Raw genomic sequence first — 18,738 nt, 5'->3', positions numbered from 1 at the left:
TTTGAGAAAGGTTTTCTTTTTTCAAAATGTTTTAACTTTGCATATGTGCTATAATGAACAGCAGACATTCAAAGTTAGAAAATGTTGAAAAGCATAGTCTTCTGTACTGGAGAGATACTCTTCCACACGCCCTTTCACTAAGGTATGTGCGTGACCCAAGGCAGCATAATGAGCGCAGGTGCAGAGCATGACAGCTGCTGCACCATATACATAGATATGACCCTGCCCTACCATCTCCCTTCCACACAGAACAGTGCAGCAGCTTCGGCTGTGCCGCTGGATTGTTTGATCTCTTAGCAAATTCACCCCCATGTTTTAAATTGGAGGTAACCCAAAGTGCAAGAGTCTTTACCTGAATTGTGGCTTTGGACATATCGAATGCTAAAGACAAAGACACCCATGATAGTAGAGACTGTGTTACGCACATTAATTTCAAAGATAGTTAATGAGGCTTGAAGTCTGACTACAGGCACAAACCTTCAGCAAATAAGGAAATCATATACATTTAATGACAGCATATTTGGGGGGGGGGAGAGAAGAACTGGTGTATTTCCTATAGTTGAGTTATGAATTTGGAAGTATGTAGCAAAAAAATAAAATTCAGAAATTGGTATTTTAACTCTCCTATTGAGAAAGATCGATCTAAGGTAGTGTTGTTCTTTGCAGTACAAGGAGAACCAACAATTCTGTCACCTAACCATTGGCCTTTTTTAAGGCTTGCAATGCTCGTTTATTTTTGATTTAATAAACAAAGTTCCACAATCTGAATACCTTCATCAGGTATGTTTAGAGTGGTTACCGATTCTGCAAGGACATTTTTAGAAGATAGAATTTATTTGGATAAATAAACACCCTATGGAGTTTCAGAAATTGTTCCCTTGCAATCAATGAAGTTGGCATGCTTCGTATGTTAAGTGGATTGTAGAGAATGACCGTAAGGCTGTTTAAAACCATGTTGTCAACATAACTCTTGGATCAAAATCATGGCCAACTTACCTGAGCATGGTTCACCATTAATTCGATAGGCAACTCTTTCAAATCCTGCAACAATATTGTCCTGCAGGACAATCTGGCTGCCTTTATTTACCTAAAAGCACATTAAACATAAAAATAAGATTAACTGTGACCATATTTAGGAACAAAGGCGTAAAAACAAGCTAATTGAACACACAAATTAAAATAAGTGACAGTTAAACTTGAAGTTGTGGGAGAACTTTCAGAAAGAAGCACAGAGCTCAGAAAGAGTTCATCAAAAATATTTTACGTTATTTAGAATATTTGGTGTATTTTCAAACTATATTCAAAGTTGCATGGACTGGCAATATGTGTCACAGACTGCTGCTCAGTTTTGGTCACTATTCCTTCTCCATAATTGTCGATTGTTTGGCTTGCTCTAACATCTACTCCAGGGCCTGAGAACAATGTTTGGGGTATTTCTTTATGTGGGGTCTAAGCAAAATTAACAAATGTCAAATGCCCCAGATTTATGGAGGGTTACAATTTTGATAGACACCAGAACTTGCAAAACGTTTTAGAAATAGAGATTCTACAAATTCTAGCTCAGAAGCATTTATTCTTTCATTCAAGAACCAAGGGGAGGTGGCCTCACATGGTAGTGTTTGTTTTATTTGGTCTTTAGGGAGAACAAAACCTTAAAGGATGAGCCACCTCGAAATACAAATACAGCGTTAAAGGGAACACCATCATCTTTTTTGCTCTGGTGAGAAACCTCCTCTTAGGATACAGTCTCTCCATTACAGAAATTAGACCATGAAAGGGTCCTAATCGTGTGTTTAGGTGAGGGAATGAGCAGGGGAGTGTAAGACACTGACTGGGTCAGCTGAAACTCAAAGAAGTAATATATATGTAACCCTGGGGGTATATTATAAAAACAGAAATATAAAGGTATACACAAGGGTCTAAGGGATAGTATTTAATGACCAACTCAACTCTATACCCCTAATTCAATACATGTACAACATAAGGGAGAGGGTCAGTCTATTGAGTCAGACAAGACAACCTTCTTAGTGCTAAGAAAGAACGCCCACCAGACTCAGATCGCTTTCCCAGCAGTCGGCATAAGTATGAATTCCATAGCCCACCCTTTTGGCGAAGCCTCGTCATCTGGAATACAACGGAGAAGAGTCTATGCAGCCAATGTTGCCCTCAGGCTAACAGTATGGGATACTTGACCTCTTGCTCCAGATTAACTCAGCCAGAATGCTTATCAGAGTATGCGAGTACTGATGGTGTGCAGCGATATCGTGAATGTGAAAATAAAAATGACTATAAGGACAAAAATATGTTTATTAAGGATCGTCCGAATGTCATAGATAAAAGCAACCTGATAGTACGGAAAAAATTTAACTATCTCTTAACAATAGGTAAAGTCAACATGTTTCAGCCGTGATGGCAGATATGCCCGGCTTTCTTCAGGACTTAGAGGATGTAAAAAACTACTGCATCAGATTAACAAATGTTTCATAAAATATATTTCAGAATATTTCAATCGGAATGAGTACGTCAGTGGTCAGAGACCACCTTACCAGAACTGGAAAGCGTGTCCATGTAAGAGAGTACGTACTCTTCTTTTCCTAAAAAGGCCAAGAAAAATAGAACTAAGCAAAGGTGAGCAAAACAAAATCTGAGCAAAGAGGTTATAAGTCATAGATTAATTCAAGCAAGTAATTAACCATACCAGCCCTATCAGTGGCTTTGTTAAACAAATTGTATAAAAGTGAAATTTATATCTACTCACCCAACTTGCTGTGGGAGTATGCCTCACCTCACCCGGCAACTGCTCGGTAGTTGAGGCCCCGCTCTATTTGTAGGTGGAACAAGGGAACAGAATGTGATGTCATCATACAACACATACCCCTAGTTTCACTTTTATATCAAATGAGTTATAAACCTAGATCAAATATAAGATCCTATTATTCAAACACCAGGCTATAATGCAAGTAGACTTTTTGTTATAATAGTTTTTAGATTGGGTTTCATACCAAATAAAATGAAAAAACAAAGAAATCTATGGCCACTATGAATGCTAAATGTAGCATTCATCGGACTAATCATTGATGGTTGACAAATCACAATTTCACTATATGTGCAAAGAAGAACAATGGAAAATTACCCAAGTACTAAAGAGCAAGTTTGTAAAAAATTGAGGCCCTTAAGAACGATTAAAAAGCCATATAGAAGAAGAGAACTTCCTCCTTACCTGTCCGTCGGTACCCCGTGTCAAGCTTCGAGCTGAAGGGGAGGTACCTGACGGCAGGAGGATGTTGCTTTTTATAACGCCTTTAATTGGGCTAACCAGCCGTCGTTATCCAATTATCCAATGGACAGAGCCGATGGTGTTAGGAGCGTTGCACCCACCAATCGTACAAAGTGAACTTAACTGTGGGAAGTTATGCGTGGGTAAATAGCGCGTCTAATGCAGTCCATGTCCTGTTTGCAGGAGGCGCATGCGCGCTCGGCAGTGTACCGGTTCCGCGCATGTGTATTTAATCAAAAACGGTGCTGTATAGTGGCAGAGTCAGCACAAGGTTGCGCCACTTCGCCATGATTATCGGGAACTGTATTACTCATTAAAGTCTATAGAAAATTGCATACCTTCCAAAGTATATATCGTCACCAGGTAGGCTATGTGTAACATGATATGTCAAAATATATCATAGATTCTTAGATACAGCGTGCCTGCGGAAGGTGACTTCATGTCATAGCAACCTTATTCTTAGACTTGTGTGAACAGAGTGAAATCACTACCTAGTCAGGGTGGAGAAACAATATTTCACAGTTAGTGCTATCAAGGCTAGCGTGTTGTTAAATGCTGATGAGCCTTTGTTTACATTACTCAAATGGATAAGGTAGCGGCAAAGGGATGTAAGGACCGGCCACATAAGTATAATTGTTTGCAGATCTACACCGGTCATGCGCATGCGCCTTCTGCAAACAGGACATGGACTGCATTAACTTCCCACAGTTAAGTTCACTTTGTACGATTGGTGGGCGCAACACTCCTAACACCATCGGCTCTGTCCATTGTATAATTGGATAACGACGGCTGGTTAGCCCAATTAAAGGCGTTATAAAAAGCAACATCCTCCTGCCGTCAGGTACCTCCCCTACAGCTCGAAGCTTGACACGGGGTACAGACGGACAGGTAAGGAGGAAGTTCTCTTCTTCTATATGGCTTTTTAATCGTTCTTATGGGCCTCAATTTTTTACAAACTTGCTCTTTAGTACTTGGGTAATTTTCCATTGTTCTTCTTTGCACATATAGTGAAATTGTGATTTGTCAACCATCAATGATTAGTCCGATGAATGCTACATTTAGCATTCATAGTGGCCATAGATTTCTTTGTTTTTTCATTTTATTTGGCATGAAACCCAATCTAAAAACTATTATAACAAAAAGTCTACCTGCATTATAGCCTGGTGTTTGAATAATAGGATCTTATATTTGATCTAGGTTTATAACTCATTTGATATAAAAGTGAAACTAGGGGTATGTGTTGTATGATGACATCACATTCTGTTCCCTTGCTCCACCTACAAATAGAGCGGGGCCTCAACTACCGAGCAGTTGCCGGGTGAGGTGAGGCATACTCCCACAGCAAGTTGGGTGAGTAGATATAAATTTCACTTTTATACAATTTGTTTAACACCTTAGCAGCTATGGAACGTCCAGCTCCAGTGCTGGACGTTCCATTGCGCAGGTGCAATTTGAACATTCAATGGCCCACGGCAGCACTCCCGAGGTAGTGGTGCCGTCGGCGGCCGAATGTGCGCAGCACCTAAGGTGTTAACAAAGCCACTGATAGGGCTGGTATGGTTAATTACTTGCTTGAATTAATCTATGACTTATAACCTCTGTGCTCAGATTTTGTTTTGATCACCTTTGCTTAGTTCTATTTTTCTTGGCCTTTTTAGGAAAAGAAGAGTATGTACTCTCTTACATGGACACGCTTTCCAGTTCTGGTAAGGTGGTCTCTGACCACTGACGTACTCATTCCTATTGAAATACTCTGAAATATATTTTTTGACACATTTGTTAATCTGATGCAGTAGTTTTTTACATCCACTAAATCCTGAAGAAAGCCGGGCATATCTGCCATCACGGCTGAAACATGTCGACTTTACCTATTGTTAAGAGATAGTAAAAAAAATTCCGTACTATCAGGTTGCTTTTATCTATGACATTCGGACGATCCTTAATAAACATATTTTTCGTCCTTATAGTCATTTTTATTTTCACATTCACAATATCACTGCACACCATCAGTACTCGCATACTCTGATAAGCATTCTGGCTGAGTTAATCTGGAGCAAGAGGTAAAGTATCCAATACTGTTAGCCTGAGGGCAACATTGGCTGCATAGACTCTTCTCCGTTGTATTCCAGATGACGAGGCTCCGCCGAAAGGGTGGGCTGATGGAATTCATACTTATGCCGACTGCTGGGAAAGCGATCTGAGTCTGGTGGGCATTCTTTCTGAGCACTAAGAATGTTCTTTTGTCTGACCCAATAGACTGACTCTCTCCTTTATGTTGTACATATATTATAAAAACACCTTCAAGGACTTATTCATTTGTCAACTTAAATGGAAAAGTACTTTGCCCTAATGGCTAAACAGAAAGGATTGCTGCACTGCAGAGATTCACCCTGCTCCACGGGACATGCCAAATAAAATTAAGAGCACTGCAGTGTGGGGGGGATACCGGGCTGCGCTTTGTGGAGGTCCTACAAAATATTTCACTTCTATCATGTTCCTTGTCTGCAGATTGACTTTCAAAGGTCTGACCTAGGACAAGGAGATAGATATACACACACACACTCTCTCATTTTTCAGACAAAAAAGAAGCAGACAAAAAAAATGCATAAACACACTGAGGGTATACAAAAACAGATGCAGACATCATCTGGCAATTATAGGCTTACATCCACATACTTTTGTCTGCCACAGTACAGGTCATTGTGCAATTATGTTTATACACTTGATGTGTTTTTCTCCTTTATTAATGTTGTGTTATGAGGTATCTATATCAATTTGCCCCACTGATCACCATTGCATATAGCCTCTTTGTCTTTTTCAATACTGATTACTTTAGTTCTGTCCAATACTTTTAGCAAATTCATCTATTATTTCATTTTCTTGTCTCATTTATTCATTTGGATTTGCTTGTTTTGTGAAATCTGTGTGATTTGGAGGAATGCAAACTAAACTTTGCTCCAGACATCTGCCTAACTTTGTGTTTTCAGGGATATAAAGACATAGCAGTGATGACATTAACAGATGCTTTCCAGGAAGTTTGGCATTGCACAGCAATGCATACTCTTGAACTTGTCCCACTTTGCTTATTTCGCAAGGGACACATCAGACCAACTCACACTGTAAGTCACAACATTATTCGGCCTTGTAGCTTTATCATATTTTGAATACAATTAAGAAGAGAAATGGAAAGAATTACAATTATATACGTTAACGAAAACAATCATGGAATCTGAAGACAGAGAGAGAACGCCAAATTAATGTACCTCTATGCCAGCGTGCCACAAGATACGGTTATTTATCTCAAGTCGATCTTGATAAGTTGAGGGCCAAATGGCTAGGGTAACTAAATTCCTTCGAGCCTTGTTCCGCTCTCCCCAAAGTCGAATACCTACCAAGGAAACCAAACATATCGGTTCAAAAGACTGCTTTTTTTGGAAATTTGATTTGTTATATCGTTTCACACAATAGTGCTTCATACGTATTTTATTTTAAATGGTTATTGTTGGTTACCCCCTCCACTGCACATTTATTGTCAACTGAAGTAAAACGATTAATTCAAAAGTGTCTGCATATCAAATGGCATTTATTTTCATAAATATTTGGAAGAAAACTAAATTCCCTGGCAAGCACACTTCTTCTTCAAATTAACAATATATATTGATTTTTTGAGGTTTCTACCATCTGGGGATACATCTCTGGAATTGTGCCCACATTGTTACCAACTAGGTGGCTGGCAGCTTCATATGAAGAGCGTTATTTCAAAATGACAATGTCGTGAAAAAACTGAAGCACTTTTACAAACCACATCTTACCCTCGTTGAAACATTGAACAGCATAAGAAAAAGTTTCTGACTTCAAAGTGTTTGGTCGATAGATTGTGTGACAATGGGAATCATTCATCTCTGGAATCCACAATTGTACTAGTAGAAAGCAATGTAATGTCTAAAGGAGCACTTACAGAGTGAAGGGAGTGCACCAAGTGACAGGGAGGGGTTTTGGGGAGGCCTGCCTATTTTTCCATCTGCAGCTAGCAGAATAATGGTTTAGACCTGGTGTGACATCAGGGATGGAATAAAAGGTTGTGTGGGGTTTTCCGTGGGCAGTAATAAACAGGGCCCATTGTGTGACCATCAATATTGGGAGCCGGTGACTAGCTGGTGGGGTCTCTCAGGTCGACCTCATAGGCAAAAGGGCTTTTTGTAAATACATTTTACGTAGAACATCAAAATGTTTTAGTGCCTCAATTCTTAGCAGTGAAGACAACATAATGGACAAAAGATTTTGTGATATTAAATTAACTACTTTTGCATGACTCTATTTGCTATGGAATCAAACAGACACACACTGAATTCTGCATACTTTAACGAAGCCTTATAGCCCGTTGCCGAGGGCTATACCAGTTGTTAAAGACCCTGAACCCAAATAATAGGCCTGTGGCACAAGCAAAGGCCTAGAACAAGGAAGATGAGCTTTAACAACTGATATAGCCTGATGGGTAAACAGCGTTTACAACAATTATTTTTCTCCGCGGGGAATCACAGCGCGGTTGTTATCATGACTGCGTTGTGATTCCGCATACCATTACTCCGCAAGTCAGAACAACGACTTGCGGAGGTGGGGGAAAGGTGTTGGATTTAAAATCCAACACCTTCCCTAGTGTCTGCACAGACTGGAGTTGGAATAGTAAATTATACTATTCCAATTTCCAGCGCCCCCCCTCCGTAAGTCGTTGTTATCACGACCGCGTTGGGATTCCCCGTGGAGAAAAAGAATGTGGGATTTTAACATATATTCAGCCTGAGGCAGAGGGCCCACTCAAAGAGAGTAGAATGTTCTGAATTAAAAAGGGAAAAACAGAAAGACAAGCCTTAGAATGCTGGAGCAGAAGTCCTATACAAGTCATTATACACCCCGTGCCACTTGATTGTCCTTCAAGAAGGTCGCAACATTCCAATGTTCTAAAATCACTAATCACTTAGGTTAATTGGCCATGACCTCCTTTTCCCAGTTCCAGCAATGAGATGAACCCTCACTCATTATTAAGGTGTACAATTTATTTTTGCATATTACCTTCTCCAACAGTAAAGTGGATGATGTTGTCATCAACGTTTAGCCCGTTTGTTCCAAAAACTCCAATTGCTGGAGAAAATCCATTGTGGAAAGCACAGCCCTGGACATACGACTCATTGGAGTTAATCTGAAAAATATAAGATAATTAAGTAAAGCCCTAATACAAAAGGAACTTCTGAGTGCTTGACAATTATAAAAACATATATTTGCTTAAGTATATTTACATGTGCACATTCTTGTTTCTTTATTGTGGGTCAATGCTGTACACAGCGGTGGAGGAGGTCAATAAGGAAAAGCAATCCCGGGACATCAAAAACATCAACCCTTCCAATGGTGCCCCTGGGGTGCTCTGCTACGTGGTGTAGCATACTAAATGTCTGACCAGAGGGCATGATGATAAGAGCCCGGCATTTATATGGAACACGGCCCAAATCTAATGGGTAAAGGCAGTATATTTGAGGACCTGGCAGTGAAATGAAATTTCTTGATCTTGGACAAGAAATGGTGGCCGCACCTTATCGCTACTTTCCACAGCAAACTGGATAAAGGCATATTTATTTATTTTATTTTGTTTCTTATATAGCGCCGGAATTGACCCCAAGAGGTATCTCCGCGCTTTTAAGATCTTCCAAGATGCCAGTTCAAACCATAGTCATAAAAGCCCTAGATCTTACACAGCCGGAAACAGATAAGTCTTCAAGGATTTCTTAAAGGCATCTAGATTGGTAATTTGTCTTAAGGTTAGGGGCAGAGTGTTCCAGAGAGTGGGGCCCTTATAAGACAATGCACGACCTCCTTGTTTTGCCTTCTTAATCCGTGGAATCTGCAGCAATAATAAATTGCTAGATCGCAAAGAGCGGGTCGGAATATAAGGCTGAAATAATTCAGCCAGGTATCTAGGGCCAGATCCACAAAGGCATCTGTGAATTACACAACAGACTTTAAACTCAATTCTCTGGCGGATGGGCAGCCAGTGGAGCTTATGCAAAAGAGGGCGGGACGGGGACCTATTAGGAGCGTCAAGGACTAATCTGGCCGCAGTATTCTGGACCACCTGCAAACGGCTCAATTGCTCCTCGTTGGCTGAGAGGAGCAGCCCATTGCAGTAGTCCAATCTACTGGTGACCAATGTCTGAACCAGTGTTTTCCTATAGCAATCATCCAGGAATGGTAACACACGCTTTAGGAGCCCAATGGTCCTGAAGCAGGTTCCCGCCACCAGATTCACATGTTCCTTTAGTAATAATGCTTGGTCAAGCCGCACTCCCAAATTTTTCACTATCTGCTTAGGGCAAGGAGCAGCTCCTAAATCCATGGGTCACCACTCAGGCGACCATAGGAGGGGGGCTTCTCCAAAAAGCACGACCTCCGTCTTGCTCACATTACATTGTAAGCAATTGGAGGTCATCCAGTCAGATACTGCTCTCATACCGGTGGCAAATGCATGTTTAATTGCATATTGCTCCTAACCTGTATGCCCTGCCCTATAACTGCCAGTGTGTTCCTCAGTACGCCTCTTTTTTTTCGCAAGACGCCACCATTGGCAACCCTGGTAGGGCTGGGCCTGCTGGATCCAGCCAGATGCCAGTTGTCTGCCTCGTCCCTGAGTAAAGGGACGCTAAGCGGCCATCTGGAAAGTGGAGGCTGGATTGCAAATGGATTAACAAGTTGGCATCCCTCCGGCAGACTTTTCTTTGCTGACTCCCGCTCTCGTTCATTCAGCAATATTAGAAGCCTTTTGAAAGCCATGTTGTGTATGAATCAGATTTTGTGTTCACCTAATAGTCTCAATGAGTGGTGCTATTTACTGGGTTGTATAATGCTTTTTGATATAATAGGTCAGTTGAAATGTCTCACACATAAATGTATTCAAAACAAAAGAAACAATGTAACTGTCCTCTTATCCGCCTGCTCCCTGGACCCTGGTTACTTGACAATCCACTGTGAGTACTCATTCTGCGATGCTACAGAAGCACAGAGTAACACAACACTGGTTGTGTGAACAGGAAACTGGTAATCAAACCTTAATACCGTGTCCATGGTCAGTGAACATTTAAATGTGATCTTATAAATAACATAATTGGTGGCCTCGGAAATCAAGTCAGGGAGCCTCAAGTTTATTGAGTAAGGAAGGTCATGGCAAAGTCATGCAAAGTATTAAATATAATAGCATTATCTACTTTGATAGAAATATTTTAAATTACCTAATTAATATACGAGGGTTTTGCTACTCTTACCTGTATGAAACACTCATTATTTACGTTACATCTATACAGTTCTATCTGACATGTTTGTTTATAGTCAATAACACCGGTTATGTTACATAGTGAGGATTCTCCCAGCACATGCGATAGCTCCAGTCCCTAAGCAGCCAAAGGACAAGAGGTAAGTCCATCTAGAACTGAGAGGTTTGGGATGATGTCAATACAGATGTTTCTTTCTTCACTGGACTGGGAAACAGGGGACAATATCAGTTTTTCTGAATGGGGTAGAATTTCGGAAAAGCAGAGAAAAGTAGATCAGAGTTTATTGCAGCCCCTTCTATGGTGGAGAAAGGATGGCTCTTACGTAATAAGCAATACCCAGGCCTGGGATGCAAAAAAAGCGAATTAAAGTAATTTGTATATAAGTTGGAGATGGTGGGAGCAGGACACATTCTTTTCGCACACTACTCTAACCCCTTCCCTGCGGGGCTAATTCCCCCGCTGTGCTGAAGGAGGGGGGCGCGCACAGCACCGCGGTGCTCGTGACGAGCTCAGCTTGTCACGCAGCACGGTGGCGCTGTGCTCATGATGAGCTGAGCTCATCATGACCATGCCCGTTTTAATAGAACGCTCAGCACAACGGAGGAATTATCCCCACGTGTGAGCGCCGCGCGTGTCATGACGAGCTCAGCTCATCATGAGCACAGCGGCAACGTGACTCATGATGAGCTGAGCTCGTCATGAGCATGGAAGAGGCTAAACTGGATGAATTGTATTACTAATACACACAGTGCACACAATGAGTCATCACAGTGTGACCAGAATCAGTAGTCGTTATGGAATGTATGACGTTACAATGCCTACATTTACAACGCATGCCTTTACAACACAGTTTTTACATCGCAACATCCTTTACAATGCACTCCATTACATCGCATGACATTACATCACATTTTTAGAAACTACTTTTACAACGCATTCCATTACATCGCATTACACCTTTATAACGCATACCAACCATTACAATGCATACCATTACATTGCATGTAAGGTAAGTATTGGATAGTAGAGGGGTAGAAATTACTATTCTAACTCCAGGGGGTGCAACAGTAGGGTAAGTGTTGGATAATGTAGGGGTAAAAATTACTATTCTAACTCCAGGGGGTGCAACAGAAGGGTAAGTGTTGGATAGTGTAGGGGTACTATGCATTGTAATGGTATGCATTGTAATGGTATGCATATGTGTTGGACCTGTCAGCCTTAGGGTGGTCTTCCCCTACCTTTTTGCCCTTGCGCCTCCCATTTTCACTGTACCTTTTTGTTGGACTTAGGACTCTGGGAGCCTCACCACTGCTAAACAGTGCTGAGGTGCCGGTGCTCTTCCCTAAAACCTTGTGATGCTGGCATATCTGCCACAAGCCCCTGCTACTGCAGTAAGGCTTAACTCTCCTTAGGGTAGCATTGGGAACCCCCCTTATGGGATAATTTTTGACTGTGAGCTAATAAGTCTGTCATGTTTGGTCTAGATGGACTCGGGGCGGGGAACCATTTCCAATGATATATGGGGTTTGGGCTCTGCTATGTTAGGGATCCCACTTTTTGAAAGTGGACTTTTTCCTGCCTACACTTAGATTGGGCACTGTAGCCTCCCCCTCCCCTCTACATACTGATAGCTGCCTGGGTTGGGAGGTGGGAGTGGTGATTCACACCTTCTTCCCTGGGATGGGCTGCCCACTGTAGCCTTAATGGCCTGTCTCTCGTCACTGTGACAGCCAGGTCAGGGAAGGCAGGACCATATCAGAACTCCCTGGACTCTTCCAGAGACTTCCACCACTTTCTAGCCACTGGTCTGTAGAATATATAAGGGAGGGTCCTGGCCTCACATTTTTGTTACACTGGTGGACCACGACAAAACTCTGCTGGAGTACAGACTGCTGCGCCAGGAGGATTGCCACTCTGCTGGAGCTGACTGTTCCTAGGAACTGCTGCCCTGTGGGTGCTGAGCTGACCTACTGCCTGCTGATCTGACCCTGCCAAGAGGAGACCGAAGCAACATCTCCACAGTGTCTCCACAACGTACTACTGACTGTTCTCCTGCCCAGTGGGGAATTCATCAAGATCACCGCGTGCCTATATGGAAGTTTCTCCCCTTGTGAGTTCTGTGCTTTAAGAACTGCTTCATGGGGAATTCTTCAGGACACCAACATTGTTTCCCCTTTAAAAACTGCCCTTGCAGCACTGGGCGAGGAGAACCATTCCATTTAACACCCCCAAAATCACCGGCGCTGGCCCGAGTGGAGCTGTCATGACCCCGCTGCATAGTCCCACTGTCGGCAACGTCAAGAAACGAAAATGCCTGAACCAGAGATCATTTAATAAATATCCACACTGGTTACGTCAAGGACCTACCTGGAAGACCACTCTGAAATCCATTCTCAGGGTTTTGAATCTGTCTTCAGTTGCGCCAGCTATGCCACGGCGAGAAGACAAAGGTTCTCGCTCTAGTCTTCCAGAGCGCGAGATCAGTAACATCGAGTTGGCGCATGCGCGCCCAGGTAACTGCGCACTTCAACTGAATAGATCGACGGAGAGAGCAGCGTTTCCTCAGCGCGCCTGAATTCTAGTGCGCACCTTCAGAGTTTCAGAGCAGTTTTGTCCAGGAAAGTATTCAGAACTATTTCTAGAGTTACACTCGAGTTTTGTGGTAATTTGTTCTTTTCACGAATTCATCTTCAGAGTCCTTTGGTCGTCAGAGAACTGTATTTGTCAAGTACTGGAGATAGTGCGAAGTCGAGGTTATGAAATATGCTTAATCATTTGGAGGAACGCCTTCTGTGAAGAGAAGGTTTCCAATCTTCAGAACCAAGTAAGACTTTCAGTTTATAATTGAATACTGCGTCACCTCATCATTCTGTGAGGTTTTCAGTGACTGAGTTTCAACTGTCAAGAGACTTTTCTAATCCTCTAGCCTCAAGGAATTAAGTGCACTGATGCACATATAGACTTGGTGTTCAATTTAAGACTGCTCAACCTTTCGTGAGAATCGAACTTATAATTTCAACCTTCCAGTCACGAAAGCGAGAAAGAACCTTTTTCCAACTGCATTCTTCAGTTCTTGAGCGGGAGCTGAAGCTCTTACAACTGATCAAAGAAAAGCTCAGGCAAACATAGAGTGGGGCAAAGTCATTGGTGAAAAAGGTAATGAGAGTAATATCTAAAGAATAATTAGAGTCTGAATCTTATAGTTTGAGAATAGAGTTACATTATTGTCATTGTTACAGGTATTGCCAGAAGAGAATAACCGAAGAAAGACGAGTCTGGTTGATACCATCACCATTGAAGTCTCTCTTGTTTGTCTTCCACTTCCCCTTTCCCTTCTGATTGAATTCGGGAGATTAGTGTTTCAATCTCTGTCTCCTGTGTTTGGTCAGGGGGTATTGGGGACTAGCGTCTGTTCCTGGGGAGGTCGCATTTGGTGTTCTGACAGATTGAAGTGCCCAGAGGCCTCTTTCTGAGGTGTACAGACCTCTCCCCGAGCAGACATGGCTGAAGGTTTAGATGTCAAGGCTTTGGCCACAGTCCTTGATAGTATGCAAAAACAATTAAATAATTCATTGGAAGACAATAAGAACCTCAGGTCAGAGATAGAAAGAACTAGTCAAGAAAATTTGCAAATAAAATTAAGATTAGATGAGTTGTTAGATGCAGGTCCAAGTTTTAAGTCATCGACAAGTCAAATTAGTAGCTCATCACCCTCAGATATCTCAACTCAAGTAATTCATGCAGTTTCGCCCATCATTCCATTAGCCTCTCCTGAGAGATTTAGCGGGGACCCCCAGAAAGCCCAAATCTTTCTCACACAATGTTCCTTACATTTTTTGTGCAGGCCCGTAATTTTTGCTAAGGATCAATCAAAGGTGGCTTTCATTCTGTCGTATCTGACTGGTGACGCAGCTGCGTGGTCCATGTCTCTAGTTACTAAGGACGACCCCATTTTGTACAAGTTTGAGGAATTTAAAGTGGAGTTTCTGAGAATCTTCGATAGACGTTCAGCGTCACAAGCTACAGATAACGAATTACTCGATCTAAAACAAGGCAATAGAGACTTGGTGGCATATTTAGCCCAATTCAATAAATTGATTGTGGAGACTCAATGGCCGGAAGCGAAGAGAGCTGCCATCTTTTATCGAGGGTTAAAAGATGAACTCAAGGACGCTCTAGCGCAGATTCCAAAAAGACCCACAGAAGTTTCCGAGCTTATTGATTTAGTTTTACAAATGGATCATAGGCTCAACGAGCGGAAGAGTGAAAAGAGAAGAGATTTTCGTCTTCCTCCACCTCGATTCGATCGCATGAAAACTGAGAGTCAAAGGGTCAACGAAAGTTCTCAGTCAGAGGAGCCCATGCAAATTGGATCTATCAGGGGGCCTTTATCCAAAGAAGAAAAAGAAAGAAGAAGAGCCGGGCAATTGTGTTTATACTGTGGATTATCGGGCCACTATGTCAAAGACTGTCCAAAGAGGCCAAAGATGTCGCAGCAGGTAAAAGATCGGCTTCACCTGTAGTCGGAGCTGCACAGGTGGAAGCAGAACCAAAGTCAGCTTCTAATTCTTAACAGATTGTTAATACTCTTCAATCCTCTGCTCCTCATTTAGTAGTTTCATTTACCATCGAGTTTCGGAATTCCAAGATTAGTGAAGTCACTGTGATGATTGACTCGGGGGCAACGGGCAATTTTTGTGACATTAAGTATGCTCAACGGATTGGGATTCAATTCATTCGGAAGAAAGTTGTAGAGCCGGTGAGAGCAGTGGACGGAACAAATTTATCATCTGGCCCAATCACTCATGAAACTGAGAAGATTCAATTAACTGGGTTGAGGGGTCACACTGAAACCTTAATTTTTAACCTTATCGATGCTCCTCAATTTCAGCTTATATTGGGTCTTCCGTGGTTAACGGAGCACAATCCACGCATTGATTGGGAGAAGAGAACAGTGGATATGGACTCCATTTTTTGCAAGGAGAATTGTTTTTCTGAATTCCCCTCGGTAGAAGATGACTCCCCAGCACGAAAATTGGCCGATCATCCAGCTTTGATTTGTTCAATTGAAACCCAAGAGATCCCAGCGGAATACCGGGATTTATCTGCAGTTTTTGATAAGAGAGAGGCGGAAAAACTTCCTCCTCATCGCCCGTATGATTGCAAGATAGAAATTGAACCGGGAGCCGTGCTTCCGTGTAGTCGCATCTACGCATTGACAGAAGATGAGAACAAGTACTTAAAGACATATCTGGAGCAATATTTAGAGAATGGATTCATTCGGCCATCCAAGTTGCCTGTCTCTTCACCCTTATTTTTCATTCCAAAGAAGAATGGTGAATTGAGAACCTGTATTGATTATAGAGCGCTCAATCAGGTGACAGTTAAAAATAGATATCCTCTCCCACTTATTTCTGTGCTCCTGGACCAAGTAAAAGATGCCAAAATCTACACCAAATTAGACTTGCGTGGAGCATATCATTTAATCAGAGTTGCTGCTGGGGATGAATGGAAAACCGCTTTTCGAACTCGACATGGATTATTTGAGTATCAGGTGATGCCATACGGTTTATGTAATGCCCCAGCAGCTTTTCAACATTTTGTGAATGACATCCTACGAGAATTTCTGGACAGAATAGCTGTGGTCTACATTGACGACATATTAATTTTTTCCAAAAATGTTCATGAACACATTTCCCATGTCAGATCAATTCTTGTTCGACTACTTGAAAATCATCTCTTTGTAAAACTGGAGAAATGTGCCTTCCATGTGGAAGAAGTGGAGTTCCTTGGATTTGTATTATCTCCCAAAGGAGTCAGCATGGATGTGTCCAAGGTCAAGGCAGTGCAAGACTGGCCTTCCCCTTCAAGTGTGAAAGAAATTCAGAGTTTTATTGGTTTCTCCAATTTTTATCGGAGATTCATTCCAGACTTTTCTCATAAGGTTAGCCCCATTACACGCTTATTGAGAAAAGGAGTTAAGTTTGAGTGGGATGAGAAAGCGGAACCAGCCTTCCAATTTTTAAAGAGATCCTTCACTCAGGCTCCCATTCTATTGCATCCCAGGCCTGAAGAACCATTTTTTGTGGAGGCTGACGCCTCAGATGTTGCCATAGGAGGGATTTTATCTCAACGCCATCCGTCTACAGGTCAGTTGCACCCCGTGGCTTATTACTCTCGGAAATTGACTCCTCCTGAATGTAACTATTCCATCTCGGACAAAGAATTGTTAGCTGTTAAGGCGGCCTTTCTTGAGTGGAGACATTATTTACTTGGTGCAGCTCACAAGGTTACTGTCTACACAGATCACCGTAATCTGCAATTTTTAAAGTCAGCAAAGACATTGACAGCACGTCAGCTTCGTTGGTCTCTGTTCTTCGCGGATTACAACTTTGTTATCACTTTCAGACCAGGTACCAGTAATGTAAAAGCAGATGCGCTTTCCAGAATTGACTCTAATTCCAGAGATGTTAATCCAAAAGATCAATCAATCATTCCGGAGGAGAAAATTGTTGCTATCTCCATTACAACAGATTTCACCGAAGAGATACAGAAGGCGTTATCTACAGATGAAATGGAGATGTGGTCCAAAGAAGACTCCAATAGAGATATTCGAAAAGGATTGCCTTATCATCTGAATAGCCTCTATCTTCCTACGAAGGAGTTACAGGAAAAGGCTTTGAAGTTTTGTCATGATGGAGCCTTAGCTGGTCACAAGGGAATCCAGAAAACCACAGAGTTAATTGAAAGAAATTTTTGGTGGCCGGAAATGAGATCACAGATACGACAGTATGTTACCACCTGCGAGCGATGCTTGAGAGGCAAAGCTGATCGAAGGGCACCTTTGGGACAGTTAATGCCCTTACCAACCCCCCCTCATCCATGGCATACGGTGTCCATGGACCTTATTGTAGATCTCCCAATGAGTCAAGGGTTGAATACGATATTAGTGATGGTGGACACTTTTTCTAAAATGGCCCATTTTGTCGCCCTAAAAGGTATCCCTTCAGCTCCTCAGTTGGCTCAAATATTTACTCAGCATATTGTCAGACTGCATGGAATTCCTCAAGTCATAGTCACAGATCGAGGTTCACAATTTGTTTCCCACTTTTGGAAGGCCTTCACCAAAAGATTGGGAATAGACGCTCGTTTCTCGACCAGTTTCCACCCAGAAACTGATGGACAAACCGAGAGAGTCAATCAAGAGTTAGAACAATATTTGCGACTTTATTTGATGAATCAGGAGGGAGGATGGTCAGATCTAGTTTGGTCAGCTGAATTTGCCTACAATAATGCTCAACACTCCTCCACCGGGTTTTCCCCCTTTTACTTGAACTATGGTAGACATCCTAGTTTTATTCTAAGTAGGGAAGAGGCTCCAGTTCCAGCAGTTGAGGGTTTTGTAGAAAAGATGCAGGATTCCCTGAGTCAAGCCAAAGAAAATCTCGAAAAAGCCAAGAACAGTTATAAGGCACAGGCTGATAAGAAGAGAAGAAAAAATTCCCCCTTCAGAACAGGAGACCAGGTTTGGCTATCCACCAAACACCTTAGGCTAAAAGAAAACCGCAAGTTTCAACCCAGATTTATCGGACCCTTTAAGGTAGAAAAAATGATCAACCCAGTCTCAGTTAAAATACACTTGCCATCATATTTGAAGGTTCGCCCAGTCTTCCACGTATCTTTGATAAAGAAGAGTCCACAGCACTTAAGAATCAATCCACACCTAAACCTATAGAAGTAGATTCTGTAGATGAGTTTGAGGTACATAAAATTTTAGATTCTCAAATCAGAAAAGGTAAATTGCATTATTTGATCAGTTGGAAGGGTTTTGGCTCTGAAGAGAACTCTTGGGAGCCGTTTGACAATGTTCATGCTCCTAGACTTGTGCGAGAGTTTCATCAGTCAAATCCAAACAAGCCAAGACTGAAGGGACGCCTTTTGGTGGGGAGTACTGTCATGACCCCGCTGCATAGTCCCACTGTCGGCAAGGTCAAGAAACGAAAATGCCTGAACCAGAGATCATTTAATAAATATCCACACTGGTTACGTCAAGGACCTACCTGGAAGACCACTCTGAAATCCATTCTCAGGGTTTTGAATCTGTCTTCAGTTGCGCCAGCTATGCCACGGCGAGAAGACAAAGGT

At 42.1% G+C, this 18,738-nt stretch overlaps 1 protein-coding gene across 1 annotated transcript in view; it reads right to left on the bottom strand.

The window, feature by feature from the left end:
* The window catches only part of LOC147724585 (fibrocystin-L-like), a 505,554-nt gene that overhangs the window by 128,043 nt on the left and 358,773 nt on the right, over positions 1 to 18,738 (bottom strand). The window contains exons 63-65 of the mRNA XM_086918064.1: positions 8,348 to 8,474; positions 6,541 to 6,665; positions 997 to 1,087 (exon numbers count right to left, since the gene is read on the bottom strand). Coding sequence (XP_086774190.1) covers positions 997 to 1,087; positions 6,541 to 6,665; positions 8,348 to 8,474 — 343 coding nt within the window. The remainder of the gene's footprint in view (positions 1 to 996; positions 1,088 to 6,540; positions 6,666 to 8,347; positions 8,475 to 18,738) is intronic.

Source organism: Lissotriton vulgaris, chromosome 4_1 (assembly GCF_964263255.1).
Source record: "Lissotriton vulgaris chromosome 4_1, aLisVul1.2, whole genome shotgun sequence".
Taxonomy (NCBI): domain Eukaryota; kingdom Metazoa; phylum Chordata; class Amphibia; order Caudata; family Salamandridae; genus Lissotriton; species Lissotriton vulgaris.
This window is presented reverse-complemented; position numbering and strand designations above follow the sequence as displayed.